A 19,424-nucleotide genomic window follows, 5' to 3' on the forward strand; every position below is an offset into this window, starting at 1 on the left:
AACACACACAACCACTACCCCAATGTTTTGAACAGTGACTTTTTCCCCTCAATTGCTCCACTTTCACTCTCTTGATTCTGTCAGCTGACAAGTTGTTGAGTTATCAAAGTGACTTTTATACTAGACAAAAATCAATATTGCTAATGTAAAAGTAGTGCAAAATATTTATTTTTAACAGTGTTCAGGTCTTTGTTATAAGACATGATTTTTTTTTTCCGTTCCTTTGCATGTTGCCTCTAAGAGGTAGCAGAAGGGGGCTCTCTCACACAAAGTAGTGTTCTCTCCTCACTTCTCAAAAATTTAGTAGCAGGGCACTGAAAGGATTTTATTACTTTGTCTAACTCTACCACTGAAAATGACTACGCTAATACACTATTTATAATACTTTGAAGAACTAACATTGTCTTGTCAACATACAGCGATGCAATCTAAAGGGGTGTGTGGAAATATAAAGAAGTCTGTTTGCAAATCTCGCTAATCTCCATTGGATCTTCTGGTCAACCGTGGGTGACATTCACTCTATACACAAAGAATGAGTAAACAGGCTTCATACAGGGTACTCCATCGTGGGTGGGAGTGAAAGGAATTCATGTCCCAATTTGAGGACAGAGTGCATAGCTGCAGCCACTATTTCAGCCCCCGACTTAAATGGGGACCACTACCCCTCCCAACACTCCATTTTACAGGGACTTGTTCACATTCAGCAGAGAACCCACCTTTCTACCATAGGGATGGTGCAGAGGGCCCCCACAACCTCACTGAGGGATACCATGGGACTCCAGGGGTGCAGGACCCTGGTGAACAGCCCTTCACCAAGGGGTGAATTTCACACTGGTGAAGTTCTATTGTCATTTCAAAAAGGTCACTATCTGCCCACCTATATACTGATACCAGGGGCATTTTAGTTCTTCCTTTGAGGTTTTCTTTGTTCATGCTATTCAATACCACTCTTCGTAAAGACTAAGAAAAGTTAATTTACAATTAATAAGTAAGAAAAGTTCTCTATATAGATAAATGTTGCTTATGAAGCAGTATTAGAGATTTTGTTCCACATTTTCAGATCTCTCTGCAAACAAAAATGTGCAGGCACCTGTGTGCCTAATTTGAATACACAATCACCACACTTGCATTGATAATCAGTTAAACTGAACAAAGCCATGACCAGTTAGACACCTACCTTTCACAAGCAAACTGTAGTAACTGTGCGCACAAGTCAGGTGCACACATTTTTTAATCCAATTACACACATTTGAAAATCTAGGCCACATTGTCTTGCAGTTGGATCACAAATAACTGACAATCGTGATCTCACTGCACTCCTATTATATGTTTTAACTCATTTTAAAGCTTTACGGTGACGTGGAAACAACTGTAATATTTTTGGAGTGTAAGGTAAAAAGACTTATAATTTATTATAAAAGTCGTGACAAACATTTTAAATTTTAGGCCCCGATCCTGCAAGTAAGATGTCCATAGGTGGACACTATTAATTTCAGATTTCATTGGGCTTGCCCACCTTTGTGTACATTGCAGGATCAGGCCCTTAGAGTGCACCAAATGAAAGTATATAAATATGGACATAATTTGTTAGAAATGTAATGTACAGACAAGATATTACAAGCTGGTTGGCTAAGTCAAACCCAACTGCAATTAAATTAAAAAAGTGGTGACCACAAATGTTTTATTAAAAAAAAACAACTGATTAATATTATTTCCTCTGAACACTTACAAAACTTTTAAACTAAGTAAAATATTGGAATACATACAACTTTAAGAAGGCTATGACACCAATAGATGGTAGATGTCCCAGTGATAAAATGCTGCTTAGAAATTGTTTATATTGTAAATATCCCAAGTGTGAACTAATCTAACATTCCTTCTGGTGTTTCATTTTGTTAACTAGAACCATAGATCAGCTGTTTATATCTGCCAAGATAAAAGAATGCAAACAATTAAATAAAAAATATTATATTTAATGAAGTGTTATTTCATTCTTTGGCTGCTTTGTCTCCCTGCCGCCCTAATTTTTCTAATGAATGTATTTTTTAAAATCAGTACTAGTTATACACTCTATTACAATTCACAACTAGATAGTACTCTATTTTACATGTAATTTGGTATTTGTACTTTACAGCCAATTCTTTTCAGAGGCTGAGACATACTTGTCTTAATTATATTTAACATTCTTAGAACAACAGCATCCTCTGCTTTCCTCCTCCCCATGGATGTTTGATTGCCAGAAAATAGGATTATAAGTCATCAGTGAAACATCGAAAAAATATAGAACTATGCTGTCTCTACTTAATTCGACAGTTTCTAGAACAAATACAACTTCTGCACTGAGAACTATTGGTTAGAGCCTTCCCACATGAAGTCAACACGAGGGGTCTCCATAGATTTCAGAGAAAAGTGAATTGTGGCCTATGTCACCAGGGGTTTGGGTGGAATGGGTCTCTCTTTTTTAAAAAATAACAGTTTAAAGAGTATAAGATAGTTATCTATAATCCGTCACAAAAAACTAGAGAAGTCCACATTTGTATATCTTTGTATTTCTGTTTCTATTACTCCTGTCTAATAGCAGGTTTACAAAAAACACGTCCCTGTAAGCATTTGTATTAGGAAATTCCTAAGCAACCCAACACTGTGTCATTTTACACACAGTCTTACTTTTCTCCAGCTCCACTATAAATTTTGTAGAAGTGGTCTTTCTGACATTCTATGTAGATTTTTGTTGGGAAAAAGAGGGACAGCTATTGGTACAAGTATATACAAAACCCCAATTATCTACAAACCACAAGGCAAAGATAAGATAAATCCTGTTTTTTCTGTCATTACTTTCCTTTTTATAAAAAGCCATCTTTAATTTCAACATGAATAAGATTATTAACGTCTAATGTAAGCATGCAAACAAGCTTTATGCAAAAGATTATTTGGATTTATTTGTGTATTATTCTTAACACAGTATGTCTGACTGAAATTTTCAGTATTAGTCTGGAATAAAGACAAAAATATTTTGTTAGAATATAATTGAGAAAAACCACATCTTTCTGTATACAGTAGGATCTTGCTAATTTGCACACTTTATAATTTTCACGGACATAAGAGAAAGGTCTCATGACACTTTTCAACAAAAATCTATAGCCCAGAACTGAAGTGTGGTCTAATTTATTAACACTTCATTATTTGTACAAAAAAAAGTACTGCGTGGGTTTTCATTATTATACATTGTTCATAAATACACTATTCATTTAATTTGAAAATAATATTCTGTGATACAGTTTATTTGCTTTATTATTGTTGGTTCACTTAATCACAAATAGGTGATGGGTCTCCTGGTAACTAGGCAAAGCAGCAAGCTTGTACAACTGTATGTATTTTAAAAATTACATTTAACTCATGAGAATGTTGCATTTTAAATAAGAATTAACTTAGGGTAAGCTCTTATCATGTAGTTGCAAACAAAGTTAACAGTCCTTTTAAGAAAGACACTATTTCATTGCCTCCCAGTTTAGATTCTCCATAGACACGGTCCACAAATGATATTGGAACCTGTTAAAAAAACAAAAACACACATCAAAAAACAAAAAAAAAGAACAATTTATTCTAATTATTTTAGGAATTTAACTTCATTAATATAAAGAAAAACACAGTTTTAAATCTATTATGCATTTTATATTACATTTAGCACAATTAGTATGTTCAGAACACAGCATATCAACATTAAAAAAGTGCAACTATTACAGATTTAAATATGTAGTGTGCTGGTTGTGTTAGCAAAGCTACTGTGCTTTTCCACATGGAGACCAGAATAGAAGACGGGTTCCTCAGGTCGGCAGAGACTTAGCAACAACACTTGTAGTCTCCAAAGATGGATAGAATCTGCATTGGTGGTTCCTAACTTTTGTTGTTAGAGCCTCTCCTAGCAACTGATTTGTGGCTGAATGCCATCTTCTGATGTCCCTGAATGCTGTGCTAGGTATAGTTGTGTCTGGTCTCACTGTACAGCTTATTTTATCTTCCATTTTTTCCCCTTTAGCTGTGAGAACATGCTTGTAAGGGAAATGGGGCAAATATCTGGGATCATGCTGCTTTCTTTATCATCACTGTTCTACCCATCAGTCTTAACTGTGCCTCAAGGTTGAGATACTAGAGTGTACGGTTGATCACACCCCTAGAGACAGGTCTAAAGATATTACTCTATCATTAGCCACTGAGTTTTCTGAACAAACTGTTCTCAAAGATAGGATCAATGAAATGGACACCCAAGGGCTCACAACATGCTGTGAAGTCCCAACCAACCTACTTCTCTAAATTTCTACTGGGTCAGTGAGGCAAAAGTCCATTGGGGTGGTTTAAGCAGAGACTGCCATAACCAGAAGTCGCAGAGTTAAACAAGTACTTGCTTGATGCTCCAACATCAATTCCTCACCATTGGCAAGAGGGGGATCATGAAGTGGCCTTCTGCTCAACTTCACTTACATAACAGACACAGTACTTGTATTCAATGCACATTTGGTACGCAACATCGACTTGGGTCTATGGATCTTCAACAAGCTGTTTATGTTGTTAGAAAAAAAGTTGCTTAAAATACAGAATTTTTAGTTCCTTCAGTTATACAAACTTATTGTCCAAATTCACTTGCTGTTCATGAAGGTTATACACATATTGCTTCACCTAGGTACTTCTGTCTGTCCATTATTTTGCCAGAATGATACAAATACACTAGAACAAGAGGAAGACCAAGGACTAAGTAGGCCCATTATTCAATGAGGAGGGAACGACAACAATAGAAAAAATGAAGCAACGGCAGAAGTGCTAAATGCTTTTTTGTTTCAATTTTCTCCAAAAAGGATAGCAGCAATGGGATGACTAACATAGTGAACATCTGGGTAACTGGGATAGGATCTGAAGCTAAAGTAGAGAAAGGACAAGTTAAGAATTATTTAGACAAGTTAGACGTCTTCAAGTCAGCCGGGTCTAATGGAATACACCCTACAATACTTAAGGAACTAGCTGAAAAGAGAGTCTGAGCCATTAGCAATTTTCTTTGAGAACTTGTGGAGGATGCAAGAGATTGGGGGAGGGATAGCTCAGTGGTTTGAGCATTGGCCTGCTAAACCCAGTGTTATGAGCTCAATCCTTGAGGGGGCCATTTAGGGATCCAGGGGAAAAAAACAAAAAAACAACTGTCAGGGACAGTACTTGGTCCCGCTAGTGAAGGCAGGGGACTGGACTCGATGACCTTTCAAGGTCCCTTCCAGTTCTATGAGATAGGTATAGCTCCATATATTAAGCAAGATCCCAGAGGACTGGAAAAGGGCAAATATAGTACCTAACCCAGGGAATTATAGACAAGCCATCTTAACTGTGGTATTCATAAAGATAATGGAACAAATAATCAGTCTGTAAATACCTAGAAGATAACAAGAACAAATCATATCAAACCAACCCAACATCCCTCTTTGACAAAGTAACAACCCTTGTGGATGGGGAGAAGCAGCATATAGGATACATCGTTACTTTAGTAAGGCTTTTGATACTGTTTCACATGACATTCTCATAAGCACACTATGGAAATATAGCGTAGAGGAAGCTATCAAAGAGGGTGCACAACTGGTTGGAAAACAGTGAGAGTGTTATTAATGATTCACAGTCAAGGTGGAAGTGCATATTGAGTAAGGTCTCGTAGGGATCTGTCCTGGACATGGTTCTATTCAATACCTTTATAAATAATTTGGATAACGGTATAGAGGGTACACTTAAAAGTTTGTGGACGATACCAAGCTGGAAGGGGCTACAAGTGCTTTGGAGAACGTTTACTATTCAAAATAATCTTGACAAATTGGAGAAATGGTCTGAAATAAACAGGATGAAATTCAGTAAGCATATATGCAAAGTACTACACTAAGGAAGGAATACTCAATGGGAAATGACTGCCTAGGAAGAAGTATGGCAAAAAAGAATCTGGGGGGTATAGCAGATCACAAACTAAATGGGAGTCAAAATGTAATAAATACTGTTTCAAAAAAAGCAAACATCATTCTAGGATGTACTAGCAGGCATGTTGTAAACAAGACACAAGAAAGTAATTCTTCCACTCTACTAAGTACTGTTAAGTCTTCAGCTGGAGTCCTATGTCCAGTTCTGGGAACCACACTTGAGGAAAGATGTGGATAAAATAGAAGAAAGTCCAGAGGAAAGCAACAAAAATGATTAAAGGTTTAGAAAACATGACCTATGAGGAAAGATTGAAAAAAATAGGGGTTGTTTAGTCTGTAAAAGAGAAGACTGAGAGGGGACATAGTCTTCAAGATACGTAAAAGTCTTGTAAAGATTATGGTGATAAATCGTTCTCCTTATCCACTGAGGACAGGACAAGAAGCAATGGGCTTAAATTGCAACAAGGACGACTTAGGTTAGACATTAGGAAAAAACTTCCTAACTGTCAGGGTAGTTAAGCACTGAAACAAATTATCTAGGGAGGTTGTGGAATCTCCATCATTGGAGATTTTTAAGAACAGGTTAAACAAACACCAGTCAGAGATGGTCTAGATAATACTTAGTCCTGCCTCAGTTCAGGCGACTGGACTAGATGACCTACCGAGGTTCCTTCCTGTCCTAGAATTCTATAAGAACTCTTAATATTCTAATACAAAAGCATGTGTTAAATAAGAATACTCCAAGGCCCAAATTCAACAACATTAACTCTGCAGAAGCATATAAAATAAAAAAACTGGATCTGCACTCAACTGGCAGTTTCAATCAGAAATCAGCTGGCATGTGTAATACAAATACACACCACACCCTTGTTATTGTGCCAGAACTGAGTATGTCTCATCTCCAGGCACAGCTGCCTATGCCAAAAGAGAGGCCAAGGCAATCATCTGGCAGATACAGTTCTACTTCTCACAACAAGAACAGCTAGCCAAAGAAGAACATAAACTAAGACATCCAACAAACTCCCCCAGCTTTCTCACTAGGATCCCTTTGACAACATTGATAAGCACCTCAACAGTTATATTTAGCTGGGCTAGGGGAAAAAAAAAAATCAGTAACTCCATGCTGGAGAGGAAGTCAGTGCAAGATGCTTAAAGTGGCATGGCATTCCATGAACAGTGAAAAGAGAACATTTTGTATTCACAAGCCATCCAACATCACAGTATCTCAGGGCACAATTTCCTCTACAGAATTAGAATTTACCTCCTAAACTGTTGCTGGACTACACCTTCTTGTTCAAGAGCATATCATATTTTTAAATGGTAATGATTTACATAGTGCAAAAGCCGTAACCCATATACCACCAGAATGTACATCCTGTGCATTGAAATGAATTTCACACCTGGTACAAAAGACCAGCAAAATAAAACAGAGAAGCATAGGAGACCATCCAGGTACGGCATATGCCAACTCTGCTTCACACCACACAACTGTTCTCTTTTGAGTTGGTAGATATCAACTATCTTTTTCTTTTCATGGCCAAGTTTCATATTAAACTTTGACTACTATTGAATTTTAAAGTATGCACAGAACTGAAATCCTAATCTTCATGTGCAGATTCTGCAATGGTGTGAGCATACACATACATGTGCCTAATTTAGACCCTAGCATCTGCAATTACCTAATCTGCATGCACATCTATGTGCCCAATTTTTCTGAAAATCAGGGCCTTAAAGATCTGTATCTAGATAAGCATTTCCAGGAAGAATCTGTCAGAAACAACAAATATTTGTATGGTTCTAATATATATGATTTAAACTACATTTATACATTTTAAAATGTGTCATGAGTGCCTAGAGATTGAGGATTTATCATCACTAATTTTTGCATTACCGTAGCACCTAGGAGCCTCAACCATGGACCAACTGTGCTAGGCACTATACAACCTCCAAACACAAGACTGTCACTGCCCCAATTTAAGTACAAGACAGGTGGCAGACAGACAGAAGGGGGAAGTACAAGCAAACAAGAAGACATTGTTGGTCAGCATAATCAGCAGTTATATCAGTAGCCTAACTCCTGTCAAGTATTTTTTAGGCATCCTGGCAAAGGAGAGTTTTAAGGATATTTTAAAGGAGGATAATGAGGTAACTTTGCAGATGTCTCCCAATCGTGAGAAACTACAAAGAGGTTTGAAAATTTAGCAAGTGGACAATGGAAGCTAGGAGTTGGTGCAAGGGATGGGTTGGGGACCCTGGAACAAGTGGAGAGGAGAACGAAAGAGAGCAGATGAGAAACTTCTGCATCTGTCAGGAGAGAAGGAGGAGAGAGAGAGTTACAGAAGGTGAAGGAAAAGCAAACCAAGGGGACAGAGAAGGTTATATATTTTGTCAATTTTCTTTTAGAAGAATTATGCAAGATCCTGCACAGAGAGACAAATGGAGGCAGGAGGTGAAGGTCTGAAGAGTGAGTCAAAGGTTGCAAAAAATATCAGCTATGAGTGCAAGTGTGAGATTTAATTATGTTGGAGAAGTAGAGTTGTGTGCATAAGCCCCTTAGGCTTAATTGGGAATCCAAGCCTATAGCTGCAATGACACTTCCTATGAGTTCTTGTTCGGTAGTTTCTTTGCTTCTAATAGCCCTTACCCACATTTACAGTATACAATTAAAATGTGATTTTCTATGCTTTCACTGTACCTCTCCAATAGTGTATCCTAACTGTCTAGCTCGAACAATCATTTCCATCTGGAAGACGTATCCTTTAGAAACACATTTTTCCATTAGTTTCTGCAAGACCTCCTTTCTGTATAACCTGTAAATTGAAATGAAATTGAAACCTGTGGCAAAACTTTGGATTTCAGATACAAAGATAACATGTACAGGCATTGTACTTACAGCCTACCCACATTAATACTGTTTAAAAATAGTCACTAGAAAGTTTTATGACTCCAATCCATCTTTCTTTACTCTAATAGATGTCATAGTTCCCAATACATATTCTTGGCTAGCAATTGAGAAAATTTTAATACAACTTCATAATTATTTAAAAAAAAAAAAAAAGAGGCATGTACCTGAAACTTCCTGTTAAATCTGATGCACCTGGTCTCAACAAAACCTGAGTCACAAAGTTGGCACCACGACTGTCAAAGAAGATAAGCATGTCAATAACCACTCAAAACAAAGTTTAGAAAGCACAAGCAGGGTTTCCACAAAAGAATTTACCATTTTAACATAAAAAGGCAAGCTTTTATTGCTTTATATGGAAAGTTATGTAACTAAATAGGTTTTCACTGCACTAGACTTGATTAGATCAGTAAATACACATTTTGCTTTTCAACTGGAAGTGAATATACAGCTAACTGAATATTCTTTAAGAAACAAAACATTGTTTTAAAAAGCCAGATTTACTATCCTTTTACATGTATATAGCAGAATTATCATATACAACCACACATTATACTGCATTGTAAAGCAAATTGCAATACAAAATATTTTGCAATATAATTTTAGACAGATTAGTCTTCTGCCTGGATCATGTTCACCTGTAATGGGAGGAGAATGATGGCCTAGCAGACAGGACACTGAACTTAGATGTAGAAGATCTGTGTTCAGATCCTGGTTCAGGAAGATTTCTGGTGTAACTGTGGGCAAGTCATTCCTAAGGTCTCACAACTGTAAGGGGGCATGACTTCATGTATAACTCTGTAGCTCCAAGCACACTTTGGACTCTAGACAGTAATTCTGTATAGCCAATATAGGAACAGAATCAGTACATTCCACTTCCTCCAGGCTTTTGCTCTAGTCAACCTGGTTTGGTTGGCAGGAAGAGGAGGGGTAACTCATCCTGCCACTTCTGATTTTTTTTTTAATTATCAGAAACTTAATAAGTGAATAGACTGATGTGAATTGTTTGAAGTGTACAAAAAAAAGTTTCCATTTATTCTAAGGTATCCAAGTCTTGCTTTGGGGTTCCCATTTAGTTTTTACCTTATCCAATTAGCTAGCAAGCGAGTATCCCTCTCAAAGAATGCAGCTCTTCTCTTCAGATTTAACATTGCTACAATATTATATCGTCCTGAACTCTACCACAATTTCCTGCCTAAGAATGATTGTTCTATCTTCACCAGTTCCTATGGGGTCTGACTTAAACCCAAGAGGAAAAAACACCCACATCACCTGAAGCTTACAAGGAGCTCCTTGTAAGCTCAAAAACGTTGCTCTCAGCAACAGAAGTTGGTCCAATAAGAGATATTACCTCCCCACCTTCGTCTCTCATAAAAATAAAATAGCATTAAAATTAAAAAAAACTCTAAACATAATAGTTGTGGTGCCAACTCCTTTTCAAAATGATTACCAGGGCTTTTGCTCCCAATTCTTTTGAGGACCAACTGAGTCAGACTTGTTTTGAGTGAACAGACCTTAGACAAATTTGAGAAGAGCAAGATTTTATATGAAAAAAAAAAAATCTACCCCTATTGATTCAGCCCTCAGTGACTACAAGTCCACCACAGAATTCAGAAGCTGATCTCCATGTATATATGTGACTTACAGCATTTTTATTTTATCTTCTCTTTAGAAAAAAAAAAGATTTCCAACTGTCCATAGTTAGAACTGTATTTGCCTTTCTGGCAAGATCTAAGGAATGGTTTATATAGGCTGGTAATTAATTTTAACATGAAAACTTATGTTAGATAACGCTTAATAAATGAAAGACAATATTATAACCAAAAGGAGATTGAGTGGTTTATTGTCCGTGGGAAAGGCCAGCACAGTCTTTAAATGTAAAGGTACACACCTATGAACTTGGAAGAATTGGGAGCAGTGTTCTATTTGTGGCAAGGAAGGGAAATAGGAAATAGAAGCTAGTGTTCTATTTGTGGCAAGGCCAAAAATTGTCCCAAATTGATACACTGCAGATTTACCCACAGTAGTGTTCCAACTCTGACCTAAGTAGTCCAATTGTCCCAAAGATATCACATGGTTAAGCTTTTTCTTGATGTTTTCTTAGCCAGAAAATTACCAGGCATAAAAGTTTCTATTCTATTATTAAATATTATTTTGTGATGAGAAGTACTGTTCTGTTTAAAGTACTTATATGTCCCCACATCACTGTTTTATCTTAGTGCCGCACAGCCTTTATTCTCAACATCTTTGGGAGGTAGGGAAGTGCTATCCTAATTTTAGAAATGGGGAACAGAGAGGCTAAATAATTTTGTGTGTGTGAACCTGGGCAAGTCTCTGGTGGAGCAGGGAATTAAGGCCAGGTTTCCCAAGTCCTTGGCTATAATGCCTTAACCACTGGACATTCTTTCCTAGTCATTTGAGATCTAGTCCTGTTCACACAGATCTGCAATTTAGACTCCTGGGAAGGGGGAGTCCCAGAGATGAAAGACATTATGATTTATCGGTTGAGAGGGCTTTTCTTTGAAATTATTGACAAAAGTTTGAGCAGCAATTTTCTTATCTGCAAATATATAGGTAAAAATACTAACCTGATTATTTTTCTTTTCAAATCCCAGCCATACACACCTCCATTTCCTTTATACCGAGTTCCAGACACAATGTCAAAGTTACCTTCTTTTTGCTTTCTTCAGGAAATACAATTTATTTCAAACATGAAAAGTCATTGTATCAGTTTAAAGCGAATTTATATTTTATAGACCTTCAAACAAGGTGGGATAGAAGTTGGCATGAAGGCAATAATTATGTTGGTTATAAGCACTATACATTTATATACCTTTTTAAACTACTCTCTTTACATTCTTATAAAGCAGGACTATTTCAGAGCATCTTGTGATGCTTTTTACCATCTATCGCATAGAACTTCAAAGACTGCTTCATGAATAATTTATCTAGACCTACTTATTTAAGAAAGGCAAAAGAAATTAGACTCCAATGTAAAATGGAGATTTAAAAAAAAATTAAAATATTTAAATAATAACACAAACTGACAGTAACAAGGAAATTAAAAGATAAGTCAGACACAATCCTGCACCCCCCACTGTACCTAGCTCTGCAGAATATTATACAGAATCCATTGTTTGAGATCTTCTGCATTACTTCCCAGAAAGAGGAAAACTATCAACAGTGACACCTTTAACTTTGAAAGTACTCGCTCTCGATTATTTTTGATACAACTTTAAATGTTAAGAAAAAAAATGTTCCATAATTAGTAAGAGTTAACTCTATTTTGTAACTGGGTACTGCAACTTTTAACAGAGATCCAGACTGAGTCAGTGAAAACAAAACTTTTGTTCAGGGACTGTTATTGTAAAATAAAATCTAGTTTTAGTCTTTAATTGTTTTGACTGATCTTTTAACTATATATATATATATATACACACCTCTAGTCTCAAAATGATAAATAATAGCTATAACTGTTCTATCTAGCTATCTCACAAAATTTAAAGTCTGGTTCTACTCTGATAATTAATAACTGCATTGCAGAGTTTCATGATTATTGTTTATCAGTGACTCCATATCAAATATCCTCAGTTTGCAAGTAAAAAAATGTTTTCTCTTCCAACTGGAAGCCCTGCAAAAATCAGCGTAGGCTCTCTCCTTCTTGTGCATCATCACTTGGAAACCAAATTCCACCTCAATTACACCTGTGCAACCCCATTGCCTTTAACTAGTTTGCAAAGGTGTAACTTATTAAACACATCAACTGATGATGCACTAGCAGGACTAGAATCCAACTCTCTCTCTTCACTATCCTGGCTCCTGCAGGGACAACAGGAATACAGAGCAGTAAAAAAAACTTAATTTAGTCATTCAACTCAGCATCTCTAATGCTAACTGCACACATGAAGCAGAACTGTAGAATAAGAAGATACCATTTTTACTAAGTTACTTTTCAAAGTAGAACCAGTTAAAGGAGAAACGAAAGTGCTTAGTCACTCATTCTTTCTTCCTTTAAAGACATGTTCTTGTAGTCCTTAAGCAAATAAAACTTCCATTGAAGTCTATGGGAGTTTTGCCAGAGTTAAGGATTAATGTCTGTGGTACTGGTACTTCAGAAATATTTGGGTCATCTTAGAGCCACCCAAATCCTTGCCCTGACTATGTTTCTTGATGCAGTTGGTGCTAAGCCTTGAAACAGCTTTTTGATTCAATGAGGTAGCCATATAGTAATGGAAGATATTCAAATGTTAACATACAACTTCAACAGCTTAAAAGTTATACTCCAAATATTAAAAATAGTACTCACCTGATGAACTCTGGAATAAATTTTGGCTGAAAACAGGCAGATGGGTGGGAAAAGAAGAAAAAGAAAAACAAGTCAGTAACAATTAATTAAAAACACTTACCAAAAAAAAAAAAAAAGACCACACAAGATATAAACTTACATGGTGTGAGAGGTCCGCATCCATAATAATAATGAAATTCCCTGTGGCATGCTGCATTCCATGAATATAAGCAGTGCCTGGTGAAGACATCATAGAAATAATTTCATCACTATCTTAACATGCACACAGGTCTCTAAGCAGATTCAATCTTTCTACAAAGTCTCAAAATTATATTACAAAAGCGGATTAAGTAAATGCTCCTGAGTTTGTTTTTTAAATAGGATAGAAAAATCATCTTAATGTTTGAAGATTGATGTTTCTCCAATAATTTCAGTACTAGATTCCAAAAGTGTAAAACTTTGCAGGACAAACTTCACTGCAGTAGAAATAACCAGAAAAACATCACTTGGTAAATGGATAGCCAATACAGGTAAGATTTTCCACAGTGCCCAAAATACTCAAAAATAGACTTACGCACATAACTCACTCAGTTGCTTTTGAAAATTTTACCATTGATCTTAAAGATACTTCTTATTAACTTCTACTTTGTTCAGTCAGTCAACATTTATGAAAATGCTCCATCTGATGCCTAAGCTAAAAATCTTTCCTTCCTCAATTTAATTTTTTTTTCTTTTAACCACACTATCTGAATCAGTTCATCTATATCAATAAGAGACAGAACAAGTTAAGGTATCCAAGTTTTTCCTCAAGAAGGCCACTTTCCGATTTCAGTGATGCTGTTTTAAGTCCACATTTTTTCCAATAACACTACAATGGTATAATTGAAATCAAAATCTGGCACATGGTCTTCATTACCTCAGATTAACTTTGCTGTCCTCCTAGAAATTTTCCAAAATATAAACGTGAGTTTTAAAAAGCATGCATCCAGATGTGGACCTTGGTGCCCATATCAAGCATTTACACAGGGAATTCTACTTCTAGTTAATGAACAGCTCATCGCTTGTCTCTTTCTCACGATGTTTGCAAAATTACAAGCCAGGAATGTTACTGATCCATGCAGTGTATATAACTAGTAAATAAACTTATTACAGGGAAGACAAGGTGCATTAAAAACCTTGAACCAAGCCAATTTTAATAAATATAAATAAATACAGGACTTTGTTCTTTGAAACACAGAACAGAGGATCACAACCAAGGTCAGGATAAAAATTAGATAGAAAATAAAAAGATACCTAGGTTTCTTAGGGTCTCATATCTAAATGAGAATATAAAAGGTGAATTTAAATACAGACAATTCAGTACTGAGACTTAGAATTTTGTTCCCCTTTTGGGTATTGGCACATACCATAGTTAAACATTTCCTGTGGGACAAGTAGATTAACTGCACAATATTCAATAAACAGGGCACCTGAAATACTTCACCAGCTTGTGGGAGTGTCGAGATTCAGTAAGAGACAAACACTGATTTTCATTAAGTCAAGTAGGTAAGTTGTGTTCCATTGCTTTTTCCATTTCAATTACTGGAGGTGAAGAAATCTGGCATGAGTCCAAACAGACTAATCTTCCCCCAGTATGTTTTGTGATAAATGTTTACACTTGAGTAAGAAAATTATCAAATGCTTAATTTTTGCTTTTTTTTTTTTAAAGTAACAATGAAAAACAGACATGGTCTGCATATTCCTTGAGTAGTAGTAATGAGTCAACGGTGGAGCTACAGAAGGCCCAATCTTGATAATTTAAATTCACAGGAATCTTAGAATTGATTACAGTGGTTCAGGATTGGCCCCAAAATTAGGACTATATCCTGGTATGTGATAAGCAACTCTTGTAATGTGCCTAAAAGACTTCAAATTCACAATGAACTTAATAGGGGAGGATGGTGCTCAACAACTTGCATGACTGGATCCTTAAGGGAAATGTATGATTTGAATTACAGTAGTACCAACATGTCCTGTTAAATTGATCCAAGCAACAATAAGCACTGTACAAACACATAGTAGGAAAGAGTCCCTGCTCTGAAGACCTTAACAAATTAAGGTCCCAGTTCTGCAATTTGCTGCACATGGGTAGACTGTTATACTTGCACGGAGCCCTAGTGACTTCACTGAGTCAATGGGGTACCATGTGAGCACAGCAGTCTGCCCTGTACAAGTGGCAACTTGTCTAAATTTAGGACCCAACTGCGTAATAAGTAGGTGGAGCAGGGGAAGAAGGATGAGCATAGTAACTGTTTTCCTGCTACTATGTAGACTGGCCAAGACCACAATTTGCAGGTTTGAGGTTGTGGGGAACTTGTTGTAAGTTCACTATAATATAATGTGTGTGGTTTTTTAAATCACTGCACGTTTGTTTGCTTATAATTACTTGACGAAAATGTTTATTTCTGTGTGAGGGTTCCACTATGACTCCTCCTATGGAATGTTAAAACTAAAACCCAAACAAAACAGATAGCAGGAAGTTTTACTCTAAACCAGAAGCTTAACGAGTACTTACCCAATCCCAGCTTTTTTGCTCTGGGCCTTAGAAGCTGCAAGATATTTGGGGGAGGGGATTAGGTCATAAATTAATAAAGTTATATTAGCTGAGACTACAGTTTCTCTCACTTTCAGTGACATGCCACCGTTACATAGCTCAAGATGTTGAACCAATATTGAAAGAGATCCTTTTCCTTTAAATATCTAGATACTACAGAGAATCAAATTCATCTAAGGAAAGACAGGTTCAATGGAAACATTTATATTAACTGGATATATAAACTAGATTAAAACCAATCTATTTTAAATTTTACTGAAGAACTGCTATGTAAGGAAGTCATTCCGGCTGTTTTCTTAAGAATCTCCTCCTCAATACCCACTGTTTGAAATACTCTCTTACAAAGCTGAACACACAATTTCCCACACCAATTTTGTGAGGTGACATATTAAGAGGCAATATCTGAGCAAACTCTTGGAGTGACTTAAGATAGTCAGTACTGAATATACACTTTTTACACACAAGTGTAATTCAGCTTAATAGTCACTCATCTTACTGAAAATCATCAGTAAGATTTTATTTGGATGCCTACCACCTCCTTGATTCTGTGCGGACCATTCTGAGCTCCCAGAGAAGTCAGAGGGAGCTCAGCACTTCACAAGTCTAGGTTTTTTTTTTGTTTTCTTTGTTTTTTTTTTTTTTAAAAAGAGTCTAACGTTAGACACTCAACTCCATATTTAGATTCCTGTCTGATTTTCAAGAGTGCTGAGCACCTCGAAATTCCCACTGACATTAATAAGAGTTGGTGGGTGCTCACTGAAAAGGATGAACCAAATATGGACTTTGGAGCCTAACTTTAGACACCTTGATTTGAAAATGTTGGCTTCTTCTGATACATTGTAAGTGTCTGTAAGATCATGAACATTAGTGTGAAAACCAAAAGAGGACAAGGATAGACCTCCTGTAAAAAGTCAGTCATCATTAGAGCTTCTATAGAGTGGTTATTTCATTCTCTTTTCTTTTTCCCCGAAATCTTTGTATGATTCTGTGTAGGAATCTCAATTCCTCTGTTTCTCAGCCAATTTTAGAAAATCAAAAGTAGATTCATCAGCATCAAAAACTTCTTGACCTTCAGTAATGGAGTTTCCTGAGACCAGGATACAGTTACTACCCAGCAAACAGGAAGCACCATCAAATTATTTAAATACAGACCTTTGTGCATCAGTCAGAACTGATTTTGCTCACTACCAACAATTAATTTCAGGAAGCAAAGAAAACTGGACTACAAAGAAATCATAACTGATTTTTACTGATACTCTCTCATTTTCCTGGTGTTAGATCAGGGTAAGCAGATGCCTATGCCTGCATGGAGTTCCACTGAATTATATGAGGCTCCACGCTGTAATCAAGGGTCAGCTCATGTGGATCCAACTGCAGGATTGGGGGCCTTAGAGACAAATAGTGACCTGCATTTGGTATAACTGTTTTATACAAAGTAGCAATAGAAAATTCAACAAAAAAATCCAAACTCCATATACACACTTCTCCTTACACAATCTTTAAAAAGATTATTTTAATTCACTAACACAATCTTAAACTTCAGTCCCAGAAAATGAAATTTACAACTGCCAATTAGTGGACCGGGGAGGTGGCGGGGAGAGGGAGAGAAAACATATTACATTTTTTGTTGCTCAGAACACAATGAAGCTGAACTTCTAGTTCTCAGACCATAGTATGTGTATGTGCTTTTATCACTGAAATGAAGCATCTTTAAATACTCAAACTCTGACTGAATTAAAGTGATATTTACCTCACCATCTATACTTCCACACTAGTGTTCTGTAGTAGTACAGAGAACAGAAACCCTTAACAATCCTGTTAGAAGGGTCTTCTAAGTAAATATACTAATTAATATGAAGTAAATTATGAAGAGTAGACTAACATACATCTACATAGTTGCTCACACCTGCAGCCAAAGAAAGTGAAATTCAGCATTATCTATTCCTCATCTTTCCTTTTAAATATCCACAGGCCAAGTACAATCATCATAATTTCTTTGACCGGAATGAAGTATGTGGACAAAGTACTGAAAACACTTTGTAAACATAAATTCACAGGGCTTCACAATATTCCCTGTGAGGCTGCTATTATTACTATCATCACCATTTATCATCATGGCCCTTTAATATCTCTTCTAGTCATACACTTCTATGATTTTATTGTACGGTAAACGGGGTCACAACAGTTAAACAGATTGCTCAGGGATATATAAAAAAAGCCAGGTCTTGCACTCAGAAGCCCCAACTCTAATCCCCCATTCTAACCACTTTTCATACTTCCCAATTCACCAAAAAATAAAAGCAAAGAAAAAAAAACATATGACTCACAATTTTATCTGAACCATATATCTTTTCCAACTGTTCAGCAACTTCCCGTGTCCCATCTGGGCTTCCATCATCTATGACTATAATTTCAAAGTTGCTTCCACTGAAATGACAATTATTTTGAAATGAACATGTGGGAAGCCAATTTCAGATCTATGTTGTTTTCAAAAGGCTTGAAACGGAGAAGAAAATGCAGAGTGGTCCGCTAGCAGCTAGAAATACAAAAGTTGCAGCTTTTAGAGACATGTTTTAATGTACTCCTGTTTCACTTACATCTTAAGATGCAGTTGCTTCACAGCAAATTGAAACAGTACCAACCTGTTCATCATCTTACTACGAGACTCATTTCTAGTCCCAAGATTGTGAGACTCTGGATATTAAAATGATCATTGATCCCTTGATCTAGTAATTTTTCCTCATAGTGGTGCAGGGGTGATTACAAATGCTAGATTTGTACTCTGTTTACAGTAATTTTGTTTCCCTAAATAGCCACAGTGGGGGGAGGGGAGGAGGAACTCTTCACTGTTCAAGGAGAGGCACAATTAGTGACAGCACTTTCCACTACTAACAGAAAGATTTTAGACATTTTCACACCATGAACGACTTTATTATCCCTCTAGGCTATCTAGTACTTTATAAAATCTTATGGACAGGGATTATATTATATTCATAGTTATATGAATATTTATGCTCAGATTTTCAAAAATGTGTGTGTGTGGGGGGTGTAACTATGCAAAAAGCCAAAGAGCTCCAAAAAGCAGCCCCAGACTTAATTGTGAGCTTCTTGGGGCATGCACCGCAGTTTTGTTCCACAGGTGTGACCCCAACACAATGGGGGCCTGTGTTAGGCACTACCACAACACACAAACAGCCGTGTTAAAGCCTGACCTCCCCTAGGGCCCCGCCAAACGCGACGCTGGAGAGGTGACTAACGCGGCGCGCCCGTGTCCGCGGGGAGGTTCCGCTCGCACCGCAGCAGCGGTCCCCACGGCCGGAGCTGGGCGCTGTAACGGCGGCCGATCCGCGACCACCCCGGGCTCCGCAGCTCGGCAGGGCAGGGCTGGCCCGTCCCCGCTGCGAGCGGCCGCACCCCGCCAATGTCCGTTCAGCCCCCGCAGGGATCCCGCCCAGAGGCGCCGGGTCCAGCGGGCTCTGGGGAGGGAGGGAGCGCAGGCGGCGGCGCGGCGCGGAGCCAGGCCCGGGAGGGCGGGGGGAGCCGGGCCCGGGGTACCTCTCTTGGAAGCTCCGCACCAGCAGCCAGACGATGAGCGGCAGGTTCTCGCGCTCGTTATACGTGGGCAGCAGCACCGAGTACTTATCCCGAGCTCGGTTCCCGCGGGCCGCGGCCATGGCGGGGCCACAAACCACCCGGAACTAGGGG

At 37.5% G+C, this 19,424-nt stretch overlaps 1 protein-coding gene across 1 annotated transcript; it reads right to left on the reverse strand.

The window, feature by feature from the left end:
• Window positions 1-1,412: 1,412 nt before the first annotated feature.
• Window positions 1,413-19,423, reverse strand: DPM1 (dolichyl-phosphate mannosyltransferase subunit 1, catalytic). The gene is made up of 9 exons (XM_039498379.1): window positions 19,275-19,423; window positions 18,047-18,146; window positions 15,681-15,714; window positions 13,287-13,363; window positions 13,148-13,173; window positions 11,430-11,525; window positions 9,009-9,077; window positions 8,635-8,749; window positions 1,413-3,549 (listed from the first exon to the last, which is right to left on the reverse strand). The coding sequence occupies exons 1-9, from the start codon at window positions 19,391-19,393 to the stop codon at window positions 3,445-3,447; spliced, it is 741 nt and encodes a 246-aa protein (XP_039354313.1). The 5' UTR covers window positions 19,394-19,423; the 3' UTR covers window positions 1,413-3,444.
• Between the last annotated feature and the right edge of the window lies 1 nt (window position 19,424).

Source organism: Mauremys reevesii, linkage group 13 (assembly GCF_016161935.1).
Source record: "Mauremys reevesii isolate NIE-2019 linkage group 13, ASM1616193v1, whole genome shotgun sequence".
Taxonomy (NCBI): domain Eukaryota; kingdom Metazoa; phylum Chordata; order Testudines; family Geoemydidae; genus Mauremys; species Mauremys reevesii.